This window comes from Procambarus clarkii, chromosome 83 (assembly GCF_040958095.1).
Source record: "Procambarus clarkii isolate CNS0578487 chromosome 83, FALCON_Pclarkii_2.0, whole genome shotgun sequence".
Lineage (NCBI taxonomy): Eukaryota > Metazoa > Arthropoda > Malacostraca > Decapoda > Cambaridae > Procambarus > Procambarus clarkii.
Genome location: NC_091232.1, coordinates 17,268,628 through 17,293,096, shown reverse-complemented (window position 1 = coordinate 17,293,096; position 24,469 = coordinate 17,268,628). Strand labels below are relative to the sequence as shown.

The following is a 24,469-nucleotide window of genomic DNA, read 5'->3' as shown; positions in this document are numbered from 1 at the left end:
TGCACCACAGCCAGTACCACAACCAGCACCACAACCTTCACCACAACCAGCACCACAACCTGCACCACAGCCAGCACCACAACCTGCACCACAACCAGAGCCACAACCAGCCCCACAACCTGCACCACAACCTGCACCATAACCTGCACCACAACCTGCACCACAACCTCGACCACAACCTGCACCACAACCAGCACCACAACCTGCACCATAACCTGCACCACAACCTGCACCACAACCTGCACCACAACCAGCACCACAATCAGCACCACAACCTGCACCACAACCTGCACCACAACCAACACCACAACCAGCACCACAACCAGCACCACAACCTGCACAACAACTTGCACCACAACCTGCACCACAACCAGCACCACAATCAGCACCACAACCTGCACCACAACCTTCACGACAACTAACACAACAACCAGCACCACAACCAGCACCACAACCTGCTCAACAACCTTCACAAAAACCTGCACCACAACCAGCACCACAATCAGCACCACAACCTGCACCACAACCTGCACCACAACTAGCACTACAACCAGCACCACAACCTGCACCACAACCTGCACCACAACCAGCACCACAAACTGCACCACAACCTCCACCACAACCAGCACCACAACCAACACCACAACCTGCACTACAACCTGCACAACATCCAGCACCAAAACCTGCACCACAACCTGCACCACAACCAGCACCACAACCAGCACCACAACCTGCACCACAACCTGCACCACAACTTCGACCACAACCTGCACCACAATCTCGACCACAACCTGCACCACAACCTCGGCCACAACCTCAGCCACAACCTGCACTACAACCTCGACCACAACCTGCACCACAACCTCGATCACAACCTGCGCCACAACCTGCACCACAACCTCGACCCCAACCTGCACCACAACCTGCGCCACAACCAGCGCCACAACTTTGACCACAACCTGCACAACAACCTTCACCACAACCTGCACCACAACCTGCATCACAACCAGCCCCACAACCTGCACCACAACCTGAGCCAAAACCTGCACCACAACCTGCACCACAACCTGCACCACAGCCTGCACCACAACCTGCACCACAACCTGAGACACAACCTGCACAACAACCTACACAACAACCTGCACCACAACCTGCAACACAACCTGCATCACCACCAGCACCACAACCTGCACCACAACCTGAGCCAAAACCTGCACCACAACCTGCACCACAACCTTAGCCACAACCTGCACCACAGCCTGAGCCACAACCTGCACAACAACCTACACAACAACCTGCACCACAACCTGCAACACAACCTGCATCACCACCAGCACCACAACCTGCACCACAACCTGCACAACAACCTGCACCACAACCTGAACCACAACCAGCACCACAATCAGCACCACAACCTGCACCACAACTAGCCCAACAACCAGCTCCACAACCAGCACCACAACCTGCACAACAACCTGCACAACAACCTGCACCACAACCAGCACCACAACCAACACCATAACCTGCACTGCAACCTGCACAACAACCGCACCACAAACTGCACCACAACCTGCACTACAACCAGCACTACAACCAGCACCACAACCAGCACCACAACCTGCACCACAACATGCACCACAACTTCGACCACAACCTGCACCACAATCTCGACCACAACCTGCACCACAACCTCGGCTACAACCTGCACCACAACCTCGACCACAACCTCGACCACAACCTGCACCACAACCTCGGCTACAACCTGCACCACAACCTCGATCACAACCTGCGCCACAACCTGCACCACAACCTCGACCACAACCTCGGCTACAACCTGCACCACAACCTCGACCACAACCTCGACCACAACCTGCACCACAACCTCGGCTACAACCTGCACCACAACCTCGATCACAACCTGCGCCACAACCTGCACCACAACCTCGACCACAACCTGCACCACAACCTGCGCCACAACCTGCACCACAGCCTGCACCACAACCTGCACCACAACCTGCAACACAACCTGAAGCACAACCTGCACCACAACCTGAGCCACAACCTGCACCACAACCAGCACCACAACCTGCACAACAATCTGCACAACAACCTGCACAACAACCTGCACCACAACCTGCATCACCACCAGCACCACAACCTGCACCACAACCTGAGCCACAACCTGCACAACAACCTGCACCACAACCTGCACCACATCCAGCACCACATTCAGCACCACAACCTGCACCACAACCTGCACCACAACCTGCACCACAACCAGCACCACAACCAGCACCACAATCAGCACACCAACCTGCACAACAACCTGCACCACAACTAGCACAACAACCAGCACCACAACCAGCACCACAATCAGCACCACAACCTGCACCACAACCTGCACCACAACTAGCACCACAACCAGCACCACAACCAGCACCACAACCTGCACAACAACCTGCACCACAACCAGCACCACAACCTGCACCACAACCTGCACCACAACCATCCCCTCAACCTGCACCACAACCAGCACAACAACCTTCACCACAACCTTCACCAAAACCTGCACCACAACCTGAGCCACAACCTGCACAACAACTTGCACCACAACCTGCACCACAAGCAGCACCACAATCAGCACCACAACTAGCACCACAACCAGCACCACAACCTGCATCGCAACCTGCACCACAACCTGCACGACAACCTGCACCACAACCAGAACCACAACCAGCACCACAACCTGCACCACAACCTGCACCACAACCTGCACCACAACCAGAACCACAACCAGCACCACAACCTGCACCACAACCTGCACCACAACCTGCACAACAACCAGCACTACAACCAACACCACAACCTGCACTACAACCTGCACCACAGCCTGCACCACAACCTGCACCACAACCAGAGCCACAACCAGCCCCACAACCTGCACCACAACCTGCACCATAACCTGCACCACAACCTGCACCACAACCTCGACCACAACCTGCACCACAACCAGCACCACAACCTGCACCATAACCTGCACCACAACCTGCACCACAACCTGCACCACAACCAGCACCACAACCTGCACCATAACCTGCACCACAACCTGCACCACAACCTGCACCACAACCAGCACCACAATCAGCACCACAACCTGCACCACAACCTGCACCACAACCAACACCACAACCAGCACCACAACCAGCACCACAACCTGCACAACAACTTGCACCACAACCTGCACCACAACCAGCACCACAATCAGCACCACAACCTGCACCACAACCTTCACGACAACTAACACAACAACCAGCACCACAACCAGCACCACAACCTGCTCAACAACCTTCACAAAAACCTGCACCACAACCAGCACCACAATCAGCACCACAACCTGCACCACAACCTGCACTACAACTAGCACTACAACCAGCACCACAACCTTCACCACAACCTGCACCACAACCAGCACCACAAACTGCACCACAACCTCCACCACAACCAGCACCACAACCAACACCACAACCTGCACTACAACCTGCACAACAACCTGCACCAAAACCTGCAGTACAACCTGCACCACAACCTGCACCACAACCAGCACCATAACCAGCACCACAACCTGCACCACAACCTGCACCACAACTTCGACCACAACCTGCACCACAATCTCGACCACAACCTGCACCACAACCTCGGCCACAACCTCGGCCACAACCTGCACTACAACCTCGACCACAACCTGCACCACAACCTCGATCACAACCTGCGCCACAACCTGCACCACAACCTCGACCCCAACCTGCACCACAACCTGCGCCACAACCAGCGCCACAACTTTCACCACAACCTGCACAACAACCTTCACCACAACCTGCACCACAACCTGCATCACAACCAGCCCCACAACCTGCACCACAACCTGAGCCAAAACCTGCACCACAACCTGCCCCACAACCTGCACCACAGCCTGCACCACAACCTGCACCACAACCTGCACCACAACATGAGACACAACCTGCACAACAACCTACACAACAACCTGCACCACAACCTGCAACACAACCTGCATCACCACCAGCACCACAACCTGCACCACAACCTGAGCCAAAACCTGCACCACAACCTGCACCACAACCTTAGCCACAACCTGCACCACAACCTGAGCCACAACCTGCACAACAACCTACACAACAACCTGCACCACAACCTGCAACACAACCTGCATCACCACCAGCACCACAACCTGCACCACAACCTGAGCCACAACCTGCACAACAACCTGCACCACAACCAGCACCACAACCAGCACCACAATCAGCACCATAACCTGCACCACAAACTGCACCACAACCAGCACCACAACCAGCACCACAATCAGCACCACAACCTGCACCACAACCTGCACCACAACTAGCACAACAACCAGCACCACAACAAGTACCACAACCTATACAACAACCTGCACCACAACTAGCACAACAACCAGCACCACAACCAGCACCACAATCAGCACCACAACCTGCACCACAACCTGCACCACAACAATCACCACAACCAGCACCACAACCAGCACCACAACCAGCACTACAACCTGCACAACAACCTGCTCTACAACCAGCACCACAACCAGCACCACAACCTGCACCACAACCTGCACCACAACCTGCACCACAACCAGAACCACAACCAGCACCACAACCTGCACCACAACGAGCACATCAACCTGCACAACAACCTTCACCACAACCTGCACCACAACCTGCATCACAACCAGCACCACAACCTGCATCACAACCTGCACCACAACCTGCACCACAACCTGCACCACAACCAGAACTACAACCAGCACTGCACCACAACCAGAACCACAACCAGCATAACAACCTGCACCACAACCTGCACCACAACCTGCACCACAACCAGCACCACAACCAACACCACAACCTACACTACAACCTGCACAACAACCTGCACCACAACCTGCACCACAACCTGCACCACAACCAGCACCACAACCTGCACCACAGCCTGCACCACCACCTGCTCCACAACCTGCACCACAACCCGAGCCACAACCTGCACCACAACCAGAACCACAACCAGCACCACAACCTGCACCACAACCTGCACCATAACCTGCACCACAACCTGCACCACAACCTCGACCACAACTTGCCCCACAACCAGCACCACAACCTGCACTATAACCTGCACCACAACCTACACAACAACCTGCACCACAACCAGCACCACAATCAGCACCACAACCTGCACCACAATCTGCACCACAACCAGCACAACAACCAGAACCACAACCAGCACCACAACCTGCACAACAACCTGCACCACAACCTGAACCACAACCAGCACCACAATCAGCACCACAACCTGCACCACAACCTGCACCACAACTAGCACAACAACCAGCTCCACAACCAGCACCACAACCTGCACAACAACCTGCACAACAACCTGCACCACAACTAGCACCACAATCCGCACCACAACCTGCACCACAACCTGCACCACAACTAGCACCACAACCAACACCACAACCAGCACCACAACTTGCACAACAACCTGCACCTCAACCAGCACCACAACCTACATCACAACCTGCACCACAACCTACACCACAACCAGCCCCTCAACCTGCACCACAACGTGCACAACAACCTTAACCACAACCTACACCACAACCTGCACCACAACCAGCACCACAACCTGCGTCACAACCTGCACCACAACCTGCACAACAACCTGCACCACAACCTGCACCACAACCAGAACCACAACCAGCACCACAACCTGCACCACACCCTGCAACACAACCTGCACCACAACCAGCACCACAACCAACACCACAACCTGCACTATAACCTGCACAACAACCTAATCCACAAACTGCAACACAACCTGCACTACAACCTGCACCACAACCTGCACTACAACCAGCACCACAACCAGCACCACAACCTGCACCACAACCTGCACCACAACTTGGACCACAACCTGCACCACAACCTCCACCACAACCTGCACCACAACCTCGGCTACAACCTGCACCACAACCTCGGCTACAACCTGCACCACAACCTCGACCACAACCTCGACCACAACCTGCACCACAACCTCGGCTACAACCTTCACCCTCAACCTCGACCACATCCTGCAAGACAACCTCGACCACAACCTGCGCCACTACCTGAACCACAACCTCGACTACAACCTGCACCACAACCTGCGCCACAACCTGCACGACAGCGTGCACCACAACCTGCAACACAACCTGAACCACAACCTGCACCACAACCTGAGCCACAACCTGCACAACAACCTGCACAACAACCTGCACAACAATCTGCACCACAACCTGCATAACCACCAGCACCACAACCTGCACCACAACCTGAGCCACAACCTGCACAACAACCTGCACCACAACCTGCACCACAACCAGCACCACAATCAGCACCACAACCTGCACCACAACCTGCACCACAACCAGCACCACAACCAGCACCACAATCAGCACAACAACCTGAACCACAACAGCACCACAACTAGCACAACAACCAGCACCACAACAAGCACCACAACCTGCACAACAACCTGCACCACAACTAGCACAACAACCAGCACCACAACCAGCACCACAATTAGCACCACAACCTGCACCACAACCTGCACCACAACCTGCACAACGACCTGCACAACAACCTGCACCACAACCAGGACCACAACCTGCACCACAACCTGCACCACAACCATCCCCTCAACCTGCACCAAAACCAGCACATCAACCTGCACCACAACCTGCACCACAACCATCCCCTCAACCTGCACCAAAACCAGCACATCAACCTGCACCACAACCAGAACCACAACCAGCACCACAACCTGCACCACAACCTGCACCACAACCTGCACCACAAACAGAACCACAACCAGCACCACAACCTGCACCACAACCTGCACCACAACCTACACAAGAACCAGCACCACAACCAACACCACAACCTGCACAACAACCTGCACAACAACCTGCACCACAACCTGCACCACAACCTGCACAACAACCAGCACCACAACCAGCATCAAACCTGCACCTCAACCTGCACCACAACTTCGACCACAACCTGCACCACAACCTCGACCACAACCCGCACCATAACCTCAGCCACAACCAGCAGCACAACCTCGACCACAACCTGCACCACAACCAGCACCACAACCTGCACCACAGCCTGCACCACCACCTGCACCACAACCTACACCACAACGTGAGCCACAACCTGCACCACAATCAGCACCACAATTTGCACCACAACCTGCACCACAACCAGCACCACAACCAGCACCACAACCAGCAACACAACCTGCACAACAACCTGCACCACAACCTGCACCACAACCAGCACCACAATCAGCACCACAACCTGCATCACAACCTGCACCACAACTAGCACAACAACCAGCACCACAACCAGCACCACAACCTGCACAACAACCTGCTCAACAACCTGCACCACATCCAGCACCACAATCAGCACCACAACCTGCACAACAACCTGCACTACAACTGGCACCACAACCAGCACCACAACCAGCACCACAACCTGCACCACAACCTGCACCACAACCTCCTCCACAACCAGCACCACAACCTGCAGCTCAACCTGCACCACAACCTGCACCACAACTTCGACCACAACCTGCACCACAACCTCGAACACAACCTTCACCACAACCTCGGCCACAACCTGCACCACAACCTCGACTACAACCTGCACCACAAACTCGACCACAACCTGCGCCACAACCGGCACCACAACATCGACCACAACCTGCGCCACAACCAGCGCCACAACCAGCCCCACAACCTGCACCACAACCTGCACCACAACCTGCATCACAACCTACACCACAACCTGAGCCACAATCTGCACCACAACCTGAGCCACAACCTGCACAACAACCTGCACAACAACCTGCACCACAACCTGCACCACAACCTGCATCACCACCAGCACCACAACCTGCACCACAACCTGAGCCAAAACCTGCACCACAACCTGCACCACAACCTGCACCACAGCCTGCACCACAACCTGCACCACAACCTACACCACAACCTGAGCCACAATCTGCACCACAACCTGAGCCACAACCTGCACAACAACCTGCACAACAACCTGCACCACAACTAGCACCACAATCCGCACCACAACCTGCACCACAACCTGCACCACAACTAGCACCACAACCAACACCACAACCAGCACCACAACTTGCACAACAACCTGCACCTCAACCAGCACCACAACCTACATCACAACCTGCACCACAACCTACACCACAACCAGCCCCTCAACCTGCACCACAACCAGCACCACAACGTGCACAACAACCTTAACCACAACCTGCACCACAACCTGCACCACAACCAGCACCACAACCTGCGTCACAACCTGCACCACAATCTGCACAACAACCTGCACCACAACCTGCACCACTAACAGAACCACAACCAGCACCACAACCTGCACCACATCCTGCACCACAACCTGCACCACAACCAGCACCACAACCAACACCACAACCTGCACTATAACCTGCACAACAACCTACACCACAAACTGCAACACAACCTGCACCACAACCTGCACTACAACCAGCACCACAACCAGCACCACAACCTGCACCACAACCTGCACCACAACTTGGACCACAACCTGCACCACAACCTTCACCACAACCTGCACCACAACCTCGGCTACAACCTGCACCACAACCTCGGCTACAACCTGCACCACAACCTCGACCACAACCTCGACCACAACCTGCACCACAACCTCGGCTACAACCTTCACCTCAACCTCGACCACATCCTGCAAGACAACCTCGACCACAACCTGCGCCACAACCTGAACCACAACCTCGACTACAACCTGCACCACAACCTGCGCCACAACCTGCACGACAGCGTGCACCACAACCTGCACCACAACCTGAACCACAACCTGAACCACAACCTGCACCACAACCTGAGCCACAACCTGCACAACAACCTGCACAACAACCTGCACAACAACCTGCACCACAACCTGCATAACCACCAGCACCACAACCTGCACCACAACCTGAGCCACAACCTGCACAACAAACTGCACCACAACCTGCACCACAACCTGCACCACAACCTGTACAACAACCTGCACAACAACCTGCACCACAACCAGGACCACAACCTGCACCACAACCTGCACCACAACCATCCTCTCAACCTGCACCAAAACCAGCACATCAACCTGCACCACAACCTGCACCACAACCATCAACTCAACCTGCACCAAAACCAGCACATCAACCTGCACCACAACCTGCACCACAACCATCCCCTCAACCTACACCAAAACCAGCACATCAACCTGCACCACAACCTGCACCACAACCATCCCCTCAACCTGCACCAAAACCAGCACATCAACCTGCACCACAACCAGAACCACAACCAGCACCACAACCTGCACCACAACGTGCACCACAACCTGCAGCACAAACAGAACCACAACCAGAACCACAACCTGCACCACAACCTGCACCACAACCTACACAACAACCAGCACCACAACCAACACCACAACCTGCACTACAACCTGCACAAAAACCTGCACAACAACCTGCACCACATCCTGCACCACAACCTGCACAACAACCAGCACCACAACCAGCATCAAACCTGCACCACAACTTCGACCACAACCTGCACTACAACCTCGACCACAACCTGCACCATAACCTCAGCCACAACCAGCAGCACAACCTCGACCACAACCTGCACCACAACCTGCACCACAGCCTGCACCACCACCTGCACCACAACCTACACCACAACGTGAGCCACAACCTGCACCACAATCAGCACCACAATTTGCACCACAACCTGCACCACAACCAGCACCACAACCAGCACCACAACCAGCAACACAACCTGCACAACAAACTGCACCACAACCTGCACCACAACCAGCACCACAATCAGCACCACAACCTGCATCACAACCTGCACCACAACTAGCACAACAACCAGCACCACAACCAGCACCACAACCTGCACAACAACCTGCACAACAACCTGCACCACATCCAGCACCACAATCAGCACCACAACCTGCACAACAACCTGCACTACAACTGGCACCACAACCAGCACCACAACCAGCACCACAACCTGCACCACAACCTGCACCACAACCTGCTCCACAACCAGCACCACAACCTGCAGCACAACCTGCACCACAACCTGCACCACAACCTGCACCACAACTTCGACCACAACCTGCACCACAACCTCGACCACAACCTGCACAACAACCTCGGCCACAACCTGCACCACAACCTCGACTACAACCTGCACCACAAACTCGACCACAACCTGCGCCACAACCGGCACCACAACATCGACCACAACCTGCGCCACAACCAGCGCCACAACCAGCCCCACAACCTGCACCACAACCTGCACCAGAACCTGCATCACAACCTACACCACAACCTGAGCCACAATCTGCACCACAACCTGAGCCACAACCTGCACAACAACCTGCACAACAACCTGCACCACAACCTGCACCACAACCTGCATCACCACCAGCACCACAACCTGCACCACAACCTGCACCACAACCTGAGCCAAAACCTGCACCACAACCTGCACCACAACCTGCACCACAGCCTGCATCACAACCTGCACCACAACCTACACCACAACCTGAGCCACAATCTGCACCACAACCTGAGCCACAACCTGCACAACAACCTGCACAACAACCTGCACCACAACCTGCACCACAACCTGCATCACTACCAGCACCACAACCTGAGCCACAACCTGAGCCACAACCTGCACAACAACCTGCACCACAACCTGCACCACAATCAGCACCACAACCTGCACCACAATTTGCACCACAACTAGCACAACAACAAGCACCACAACAAGCACCACAACCTGCACAACAACCTGCACCATAACTAGCACAACAACCAGCACCACAACCAGCACCACAATCAGCACCACAAACTGCACCACAACCTGCACCACAACTAGCACCACAACCTGCACCACAACCAGCCCCTCAACCTGCACCACCCAGCACATTAACCTGCACAACAACCTTCACCACAACTTTCACCAAAACCTGCACCACAACCAGCACCACAACCTGCAAACCAACCTGCACCACAACCTGCACCACAACCTGCACCACAACCAGAACCACAACCAGCACCACAACCTGCACCACTACCTGCACCACAACCTGCACCACAACCTGCACCACAACCAGCACCACAACAAACACCACAACCTGCACTACAACCTGTACAACAACCTGCACCACAACCTGCAATACAACCTGCACCACAACTAGCACCACAACCTGCACCACAACCAGCACCACAACCTGCACAACAACCTGCATCACAACCTGCGCCACAACCTCCACAACAACCTGCACCACAGCCTTCACCACAAACCTGCACCAACCCAGCACCACAACCTGCACCCCAACCTGCACCACAACCAGAACAACAACCAGCACCACAACCTGCACCACAACCTTCACCACAACCTGCACCACAACCAGCACCACAACCATCACCACAACCTGCACCACAACCTGCACCACAACTTCGACCACAACCTGCACCACAACCTCGACCACAACTTACACCACAACCTTGGCCACAACCTGCACCACAACCTCGACCACAACCTGCACAACAACCTGCACCACAACGTGCATCACCACCAGCACCACAACCTGCACCACAACCTGAGCCACAACCTGCACAACAACCTGCACAACAAACTGAACCACAACCTGCACCACAACCTCGACGACAACCTGCACAACAACCTGCACCACAACCTGCACCACAACCTTCACCACAACCTGCATCACAACCTGCACCACAAAGTGCACAACAACCTGCAATAAAACCTGCACCACAACCTGCAACACAACCTGCACCACCACCTGCACTACAACCTGCACTACAACCTGCACCACATCCTGCACTACAACCTGCACCACAACCAGCACCACAACCACCACCACAACCACCACGACAACCTGCACAACAACCTGCACCACAGCCTGCACCAAAACCTGCACCACAACTAGCACAACAACCAGCACCACAACCGGCACCCGAACCTGCTCAACAACCTGCACCACAACGTGCACCACAACCAGCACCACAATCAGCACCACAACCTGCACCACAACCTGCACCACAACGTGCACAACAACCAGCACCACAATCAGCACCACAACCTGCACCACAACCTGCACCACAACTAGCACCACAACCAGCACCACAACCAGCACCACAACCTGCACACCAACCTGCACTACAACCAGCACCACAACCTGCACCACAACCTGCACCACAACCAGCCCCTCAACCTGCACCACAACCAGCACCACAACCTGCAAAACAACGTACATCACAACCTTCACCACAAACAGCACCACCACCAGAACCACAACCTGCATCACAACCTGCACCACAACCTGCACAACAACCTGCACCACAACCTGCACTACAACCTGCACCACAACCAGAACCACAACCAGCACCACAACCTGCACCACAACCTGCACCACAACCTGCACCACAACCAGCACCACAACCAACACCACAACCTACACTACAACCTGCATAACAACCTGTACCACAACCTGCACCACAACCTGCACCACAATCTGCACCACAACCAACACCACAACCAGCACCACAACCTGCACCACAACCTGAGCCTAAACCTTCACCACAACCTGCACCACAACCTTCACCACAACCAGCACCACAACCTGCACCACAGCCTGCACCACAACCTGCACCACAACCTACACCACAACCTGAGCCAAAACCTGCATCACAACCATCACCACAACCAGCACCACAACCTGTACCACAACCTTCACTACAACCTGCACCACAACCTGCACAACAACCTGCACTACAACCTAGACTACAACCTGCACAATAACCTGCACCACAACCTGCACCACAACCTGCACCACAACCAGCACCACAACCTGCACCACAACCTGAGCCACAACCTGCATCACAACCTGCACCACAACCTGCACAACAACCTGAGCCACAACCTGCACAACAAACTGCACCACAACCTGCACCACAACCAGCACCACAATCAGCACCACAACCTGCACCACAACCTGCACCACAACCAGCACCACAACCTGCACCACAACCTGCACAATAACCTTCACCACAACCTGCACCACAACCAGCACCAACACCTGCACCACAACCTGAGCCACAACCTGCACCACAACCTGCACCACAACCTGCACAATAACCTTCACCACAACCTGCACCACAACGTGCATCACAACCAGCACCACAACCTGCACCACAACCTGAGCCAAAACCTGCACTACAACCTGCACCACATCCTGCACCACAGCCTGCACCACAACCTGCACCACAATCTGCACCACAGTCTGAGCCACAACCTGCACAACAACCTGCACCACAACCTGCACCACAACCTGCACCACAACCTCGACCACAACCTGCACCACAACCTGCACCACAACCAGCACCACAACCTTCCCCACAACCTGCACCACAACCTGCACCACAACCTGCACTACAACCTAGACCACAACCTGCACAATAACCTGCACCACAACCTGCACCACAACCTGCACCACAACCAGCACCACAACCTGCACCACAACCTGAGCCACAACCTGCATCACAACCTGCACCACAACCTGCACAACAACCTGAGCCACAACCTGCACAACAAACTGCACAACAACCTGCACCACAACCAGCACCACAATCAGCACCACAACCTGCACCACAACATGCACCACAACCAGCACCACAACCAGCACCACAACCAGCACCACAACCTGCATAACAACCTGCACCACAACCTGCACCAAAACCAGCACCACAACCAGCACCACAACCAGCACCACAACCTGCACAACAACCTGCACCACAACCAGCACCACAACCTGCACCACAACCAGCACCACAACCTGCATCACAACCTGCACCACAACCTGCACAAAAACCTGCACCACAACCAGCACCACAACCATCACCACAACCTGCACCACAACCTGCACCACAACTTCGACCACAACCTGCACCACAACCTCGACCACAACTTACACCACAACCTTGGCCACAACCTGCACCACAACCTCGACCACAACCTGCACAACAACCTGCACCACAACGTGCACCACATTCTGCATCACCACCAGCACCACAACCTGCACCACAACCTGAGCCACAACCTGCACAACAACCTGCACAACAAACTGAACCACAACCTGCACCACAACCTCGACGACAACCTGCACAACAACCTGCACTACAACCTGCACCACAACCTTCACCACAACCTGCATCACAACCTGCACCACAAAGTGCACAACAACCTGCAATAAAACCTGCACCACAACCTGCAACACAACCTGCACCACCACCTGCACTACAACCTGCACTACAACCTGCACCACATCCTGCACTACAACCTGCACCACAACCAGCACCACAACCACCACCACAACCACCACGACAACCTGCACAACAACCTGCACCACAGCCTGCACCAAAACCTGCACCACAACTAGCACAACAACCAGCACCACAACCGGCACCCGAACCTGCTCAACAACCTGCACCACAACGTGCACCACAACCAGCACCACAATCAGCACCACAACCTGCACCACAACCTGCACCACAACGTGCACAACAACCAGCACCACAATCAGCACCACAACCTGCACCACAACCTGCACCACAACTAGCACCACAACCAGCACCACAACCAGCACCACAACCTGCACACCAACCTGCACTACAACCAGCACCACAACCTGCACCACAACCTGCACCACAACCAGCCCCTCAACCTGCACCACAACCAGCACCACAACCTGCAAAACAACGTACATCACAACCTTCACCACAAACAGCACCACCACCAGAACCACAACCTGCATCACAACCTGCACCACAACCTGCACAACAACCTGCACCACAACCTGCACTACAACCTGCACCACAACCAGAACCACAACCAGCACCACAACCTGCACCACAACCTGCACCACAACCTGCACCACAACCAGCACCACAACCAACACCACAACCTACACTACAACCTGCATAACAACCTGTACCACAACCTGCACCACAACCTGCACCACAATCTGCACCACAACCAACACCACAACCAGCACCACAACCTGCACCACAACCTGAGCCTAAACCTTCACCACAACCTGCACCACAACCAGCCCCACAACCAGCACCACAACCTTCACCACAACCAGCACCACAACCTGCACCACAGCCTGCACCACAACCTGCACCACAACCTACACCACAACCTGAGCCAAAACCTGCATCACAACCATCACCACAACCAGCACCACAACCTGTACCACAACCTTCACTACAACCTGCACCACAACCTGCACAACAACCTGCACTACAACCTAGACTACAACCTGCACAATAACCTGCACCACAACCTGCACCACAACCTGCACCACAACCAGCACCACCACCTGCACCACAACCTGAGCCACAACCTGCATCACAACCTGCACCACAACCTGCACAACAACCTGAGCCACAACCTGCACAACAAACTGCACCACAACCTGCACCACAACCAGCACCACAATCAGCACCACAACCTGCACCACAACCTGCACCACAACCAGCACCACAACCTGCACCACAACCTGCACAATAACCTTCACCACAACCTGCACCACAACCAGCACCAACACCTGCACCACAACCTGAGCCACAACCTGCACCACAACCTGCACCACAACCTGCACAATAACCTTCACCACAACCTGCACCACAACGTGCATCACAACCAGCACCACAACCTGCACCACAACCTGAGCCAAAACCTGCACTACAACCTGCACCACATCCTGCACCACAGCCTGCACCACAACCTGCACCACAATCTGCACCACAGTCTGAGCCACAACCTGCACAACAACCTGCACCACAACCTGCACCACAACCTGCACCACAACCTCGACCACAACCTGCACCACAACCTGCACCACAACCAGCACCACAACCTTCCCCACAACCTGCACCACAACCTGCACCACAACCTGCACTACAACCTAGACCACAACCTGCACAATAACCTGCACCACAACCTGCACCACAACCTGCACCACAACCAGCACCACAACCTGCACCACAACCTGCATCACAACCTGCACCACAACCTGCACAACAACCTGAGCCACAACCTGCACAACAAACTGCACAACAACCTGCACCACAACCAGCACCACAATCAGCACCACAACCTGCACCACAACATGCACCACAACCAGCACCACAACCAGCACCACAACCAGCACCACAACCTGCATAACAACCTGCACCACAACCTGCACCAAAACCAGCACCACAACCAGCACCACAACCAGCACCACAACCTGCACAACAACCTGCACCACAACCAGCACCACAACCTGCACCAACCCCAGCACCACAACCTGCATCACAACCTGCACCACAACCTGCACAAAAACCTGCACCACAACCTGCACCACAACCTGCACCACAACCAGCACCACAACCTGCACCACAACCTGCACCACAACCAGAACCACAACCAGCATCACAGCCTGCACCACAACCTGCACCACAACCTGCACCACAACCAGCACCACAAATAACACCACAACCTGCACTACAACCTGCACAACAACCTGCACCACAACCTGCACCATAACCTGCACCACAACCTGCACCACAACGTGCATCACAACCAGCACCACAACCTGCACCACAGTCTGAGCCAAAACCTGCACCACAACCTGCACCACAACCTGCACCACAGCCTGCACCACAACTTGCACCACAACCTGCACAACAACCTGCACAACAACCTGTACCACAACCTGCACCACAACCTGCATCACCACCAGCATCACAACCTGCACCACAGTCTGAGCCACAACCTGCACAACAACCTGCACCACAACCTGCACCACAACCTGCAACACAACCTTCCCCACAACCTGCACCACAACCTTCACCACAACCTGCACCACAACCTGCACCGCAACCTGCACTACAACCTAGACCACAACCTGAACAACAACCTGAACACTAACCTGCATTACAACTGGCACCACAACCTGCACTACAACCTCGACCACAACCTGCACAACAACGTGCATCACAACCTACACCACAACCTGCACCACAACCTGCACGACAACCTGCTCGAAAATCTGCACCACAACCTGCACCACAACCTGAGCCACAACCAGCACCACAACCTGCACTACAACCTGCACCACAACCTGCACCAAAACCTGCACCACAACCTGCACCACTACCTGCACTACAACCTGCACTATAACCTGCACCACAACCTGCAACACAACATGCACCACAACCTGCACTACAACCTGCACCACAACCTGCACCAAAACCTGCACCACAACCTGCACCACTACCTGCACAATAACCTTCACCACAACCTGCACCACAACCAGCATCAACACCTGCACCACAACCTGAGCCACAACCTGCACCACAACCTGCACCACAACCTGCACAATAACCTTCACCACAACCTGCACCACAACGTGCATCACAACCAGCACCACAACCTGCACCACAACCTGAGCCAAAACCTGCACTACAACCTGCACCACATCCTGCACCACAGCCTGCACCACAACCTGCACCACAATCTGCACCACAGTCTGAGCCACAACCTGCACAACAACCTGCACCACAACCTACACCACAACCTGCACCACAACCTCGAACACAACCTGCACCACAACCTGCACCACAACCAGCACCACAACCTTCCCCACAACCTGCACCACAACCTGCATCACAACCTGCACTACAACCTAGACCACAACCTGCACAATAACCTGCACCACAACCTGCACCACAACCTGCACCACAACCAGCACCACAACCTGCACCACAACCTGAGCCACAACCTGCATCACAACCTGCACCACAACCTGCACAACAACCTGAGCCACAACCTGCACAACAAACTGCACAACAACCTGCACCACAACCAGCACCACAATCAGCACCACAACCTGCACCACAACATGCACCACAACCAGCACCACAACCAGCACCACAACCAGCACCACAACCTGCATAACAACCTGCACCACAACCTGCACCAAAACCAGCACCACAACCAGCACCACAACCAGCACCACAACCTGCACAACAACCTGCACCACAACCAGCACCACAACCTGCACCACAACCAGCACCACAACCTGCATCACAACCTGCACCACAACCTGCACAAAAACCTGCACCACAACCTGCACCACAACCTGCACCACAACCAGCACCACAACCTGCACCACAACCTGCACCACAACCAGAACCACAACCAGCATCACAGCCTGCACCACAACCTGCACCACAACCTGCACCACAACCAGCACCACAAATAACACCACAACCTGCACTACAACCTGCACAACAACCTGCACCACAACCTGCACCATAACCTGCACCACAACCTGCACCACAACGTGCATCACAACCAGCACCACAACCTGCACCACAGTCTGAGCCAAAACCAGCACCACAACCTGCACCACAACCTGCACCACAGCCTGCACCACAACTTGCACCACAACCTGCACAACAACCTGCACAACAACCTGTACCACAACCTGCACCACAACCTGCATCACCACCAGCATCACAACCTGCACCACAGTCTGAGCCACAACCTGCACAACAACCTGCACCACAACCTGCACCACAACCTGCAACACAACCTTCCCCACAACCTGCACCACAACCTTCACCACAACCTGCACCACAACCTGCACCGCAACCTGCACTACAACCTAGACCACAACCTGAACAACAACCTGAACACTAACCTGAATTACAACTGGCACCACAACCTGCACTACAACCTCGACCACAACCTGCACAACAACGTGCATCACAACCTACACCACAACCTGCACCACAACCTGCACGACAACCTGCACGAAAATCTGCACCACAACCTGCACCACAACCTGAGCCACAACCAGCACCACAACCTGCACTACAACCTGCACCACAACCTGCACCAAAACCTGCACCACAACCTGCACCACTACCTGCACTACAACCTGCACTATAACCTGCACCACAACCTGCAACACAACATGCACCACAACCTGCACTACAACCTGCACCACAACCTGCACCAAAACCTGCACCACAACCTGCACCACTACCTGCACTACAACCTGCACTATAACCTGCACCACAACCTGCAACACAACATGCACCACAACCAGCACCACAATCAGCACCACAACCTACACCACAACCTGCTCCACAACTAGCACAACAACCTGCACCACAACCAGCACCACAACCTGCACCACAACCTGCACCACAACCTGCACCACAACCTCCCCCTCAACCTGCACCACAACCAGCATTACAACCTGCACAACAACCTTCACCACAACATGCACAACAACCTGCACCACAACCAGCACTACAACCTGCATCACAACCTGCACCACAACCTGCACAACAACCTGCACCAGAACCTGAACCACAAACCTGCACCACAACCAGCACCACAACCTGCACCACAACCAGAACCACAACCAACACCACAACCTGCACCACAACCTTCACCACAACCTGCACCACAACCAGCACCACAACCAGCACCACAACCTGCACCACAACCTGCACCACAACCTCGGCCACAACCTGCACCACAACCTCGACAACAACCTGCACCACAACCTCGACCACAACCTGCGCACCAACCTGCACCATAACATCGGCCACAACCTGCACCACAACCTGCGCCAAAACCACCGCCAAAACCAGCCCCACAACCTGCACCCCAACCTGCACAACAACCTTCACCACAACCTGCACCACAACCTGCATCACAACTAGCACCACAACCTGTACACAACCTGAGCCAAAACCTGCACCACAACCAGCACCACAACCAGCACCACAACCTTCACCACTACCAGCACCACGACCTGCACCACAGCCTGCACCACAACCTGCACCACAACCTGCACCACAACCTGAGATACAACCTAAACCACAACCTGAGCCACAACCTGCACAACAACCTGCACAACAACCTGCACCACAACCTGAGCCACAACCTGCACAACAACCTGCACAACAACCTGCACCACAACCTGCACCACAACCTCGACCACAACCTGCACAACAAGCTGCACCACAACCTGCACCACAACCTTCACCACAACCTGCACCACAACCTTCACCTCAACCTGCACCACAACCTCAGCCACAACCTGCACCACAACCTGCACCACAACCTGCATCACAACCTGCATCACAACCTGCACCACAACCTGCACCACCACCTGCACTACAACCTGCACTACAACCTGGACCACATCCTGCACCACAACCTGCACCACAACCACCACCACAACCACCAAAACAACCTGCACAACAACCTGCACCACAACCTGCACCACAACCAGCACTACAATCAGCACCACAACCTGCACCACAACCTGCACCACAACCAGCACCACAACCAGCACCACAACTAGCACCACAACCTGCATAACAACCTGCACCACAACCTGCATAACAACCTGCATCACAACCAGCACAACAACCAGCACCACAACCTGCACAACAACCTGCACCACAACCAGCACCACAACCTGCACCACAACCAGCACCACAACCTGCATCACTACCTGCACCACAACCTGCACAACAACCTGCACCACAACCTGCACCACAACCTGCACCACAACCAGCACCACAACCTGCACCACAACCTGCACCACAACCAGAACCACAACCAGCACCACAACCTGCACCACAACCTGCACCACAACCTGCACCACAACCAGCACCACAAATAACACCACAACCTGCACTTCAACCTGCACAACAACCTGCACCACAACCTGTACCATAACCTGCACCACAACCTGCACCACAACCAGCACCACAACCAGCACCACAACCTGCACCACAACCTGCACTACAACTTCGACCACAACCTGCACCACAACCTCGACCACAACCTGCACCACAACCTGCACCACAACCTCGACCACAACCTGCGTCACAACCTCGACCACAACCTGCGCCACAACCTGCACCACAACCTCGACCACAACCTACACTACAACCTACGCCACAACCAGTGCCACAACCAGCCCCACAACCTGCACCACAACCTGCACAACAACCTTCACCACAACCTGCACCACAACCTGCACCACAACGTGCACCACAACCTGCACCACAACCTGAGCCAAAACGTGCACCACAACCTGCACCACAGCCTGCACCACAGCCTGCACCACAACCTGCACCACAACCTGCACAACAACCTGCACAACAACCTGTACCACAACCTGCACCACAACCTGCATCACCACCAGCCCCACAACCTGCACCACAGTCTGAGCCACAACCTGCACAACATCCTGCACCACAACTTGCACCACAACCTGCACCACAACCTCGACCACAACCTGCAACATAACCTTCACCACAACCTGCACCACAACCTTCACCACAACCTGCACCACAACCTGCACCGCAACCTGCACTACAACCTAGACCACAACCTGAACAACAACCTGAACACTAACATGCATTACAACTGGTACCACAACCTGCACCAGAACCTCGACCACAACCTGCACAACAACCTTCACCACAACCTGCACCACAACGTGCATCACAACCAGCACCACAACCTGCACCACAACCTGAGCCAAAACCTGCACCACAACCTGCACCACAGCCTGCACCACAGCCTGCACCACAACCTGCACCACAACCTGCACAACAACCTGCACAACAACCTGTACCACAACTTGCACCACAACCTGCATCACCACCAGCACCACAACCTGCACCACAACCTGCACCACAACCTGCACCACAACTAGCACAACAAACTGCACCACAACTAGCACCACAACCAGCACCACAATCAGCACCACAACCTGCACCACAACCTGCACCACAACTAGCACAACAACCTGCACCACAACCAGCACCACAACCTGCACAACAACCTGCACTACAACCTGCACCACAACCACCCCCTCAACCTGCACCACAACCAGCATTACAACCTGCACAACAACCTTCACCACAACATGTACCACAACCTGCACCACAACCAGCACTTCAACCTGCATCACAACCTGCACCACAACCTGCACAACAACCTGCACCACAACCTGCACCACAAACCGGCACCACAACCAGCACCACAACCTGCACCACTACCTGCACCACAACCAGAACCACAACCAACACCACAACCTGCACCACAACCAGAACCACAACCTGCACCACAACCAGCACCACAACCAGCACCACAACCTGCACCACAACCTGCACCACAACCTCGGACACAACCTGCACCACAACCTCGACCACAACCTGCACCACAACCTCGACCACAACCTGCGCACCAACCTGCACCATATCATCGACCACAACCTGCACCACAACCTGCGCCAAAACCACCGCCAAAACCAGCCCCACAACCTGCACCCCAACCTGCACAACAACCTTCTCCACAACCTGCACCACAACCTGCATCACAACTAGCACCACAACCTGCACCACAACCTGAGCCAAAACCTGCACCACAACCAGCACCACAACCAGCACCACAACCTTCACCACAACCAGCACCACGACCTGCACCACAGCCTGCACCACAACCTGCACCACAACCTGCACCACAACCTGAGCCACAACCTGCACCACAACCTGAGCCACAACCTGCACCACCACCAGCACCACAACCTGCACCACAACCTGAGCCACATCCTGCGCAACAACCTGCACAACAACCTGCACCACAACCTGCACCACAACCTCGACCACAACCTGCACAACAACCTGCACCACATCCTGCACCACAACCTTCACCACAACCTGCACCACAACCTTCACCTCAACCTGCACCACAACCTGAGCCACAACCTGCACCACAACCTGCACCACAACCTGCATCACAACCTGCATCACAACCTACACCACAACCTGCACCACCACCTGCACTACAACCTGCACTACAACCTGCACCACACCCTGCACCACAACCTGCATCACAACCACCACCACAACCACCACCACAACCTGCACAACAACCTGCACCACAACCTGCACCACAACCAGCACCACAATCAGCACCACAACCTGCACCACAACCTGCACCACAACTAGCACAACAACCAGCACCACAACCAGCACCACAACCTGCTTAACAACCTGCACCACAACGTGCACAACAACCAGCACCACAATCAGCACCACAACCTGCACCACAACCTGCACCACAACTAGCACCACAACCAGCACCACAACCAGCACCACAACCTGCACAACAACCTGCACTACAACCAGCACCACAACCTGCACCACAACCTGCACCACAACCTGCCCCACAACCAGCCCCTCAACCTGCACCACAACCAGCACCAACACCTGCACAACAACCTTCATCACAACCTGCACCACAACCTGCACCACAACTAGCACCACAACCTGCACCACAACCTGCACCACAACCAGCACCACAACCAACACCACAACCTGCACCACAACCTGCACTACAACCTGCACTACAACCTGCACCACAACCTGCACCACAACCTGCAACCAGCATCACAACCAACACCACAACCTGCACCACAACCTGCACTACAACCTGTACCACAACCTGCACCACAAACAGCACCACAACCAGCACCACAACCTGCACCACAACCAGCACCACAACCTGCAACACAACCTGCACCACAACTTCGACCACAACCTGCACCACAACCTCGACAACAACCTGCACCACAACCTCGACCACAACCTGCACCACAACCTCGACCACAACCTGCGCCACAACCTGCACCACAACCTCGAATACAACCTGCACCACAAGCTGCGCAACAACCAGCGCCACAAGCAGCCCCACAACGTGCATTACAACCTGCACAACAACCTTCATCACAACCTGCACCACAACCTGCATCACCACCAGCACCACAACCAGCACCACAACCTGCACCACAAACTCGGCCACAACCTGCACCCCAACCTCGACCACAACCTGCACCACAACCTCGACCACAACCTGCGCCACAACCTGCACCATAACATCGACCACAACCTGCACCAAACCTGAGCCTAAACCTGCACTACAACCTGCACCACAACCAGAACCACAACCAGCACCACAACTTTCACCACAACCAGCACCACAACCTGAACCACAGCCTGCACCACAACCTGCACCACAACCTGCACCACAACCTGAGCCACAACCTGCAAA

General features: G+C 55.0%; 1 protein-coding gene across 1 annotated transcript in view; it reads right to left on the bottom strand.

Moving 5' to 3' along the window:
• Nucleotides 1–24,469, bottom strand: part of LOC138358465 (uncharacterized) — a 137,724-nt gene that overhangs the window by 29,543 nt on the left and 83,712 nt on the right. The window contains exons 3-8 of the mRNA XM_069316456.1: nt 9,746–9,889; nt 8,793–9,062; nt 7,107–7,262; nt 6,209–6,328; nt 3,635–3,778; nt 744–887 (exon numbers count right to left, since the gene is read on the bottom strand). Of these exons, the coding sequence (XP_069172557.1) occupies nt 744–887; nt 3,635–3,778; nt 6,209–6,328; nt 7,107–7,262; nt 8,793–9,062; nt 9,746–9,889 (978 nt within the window). The remainder of the gene's footprint in view (nt 1–743; nt 888–3,634; nt 3,779–6,208; nt 6,329–7,106; nt 7,263–8,792; nt 9,063–9,745; nt 9,890–24,469) is intronic.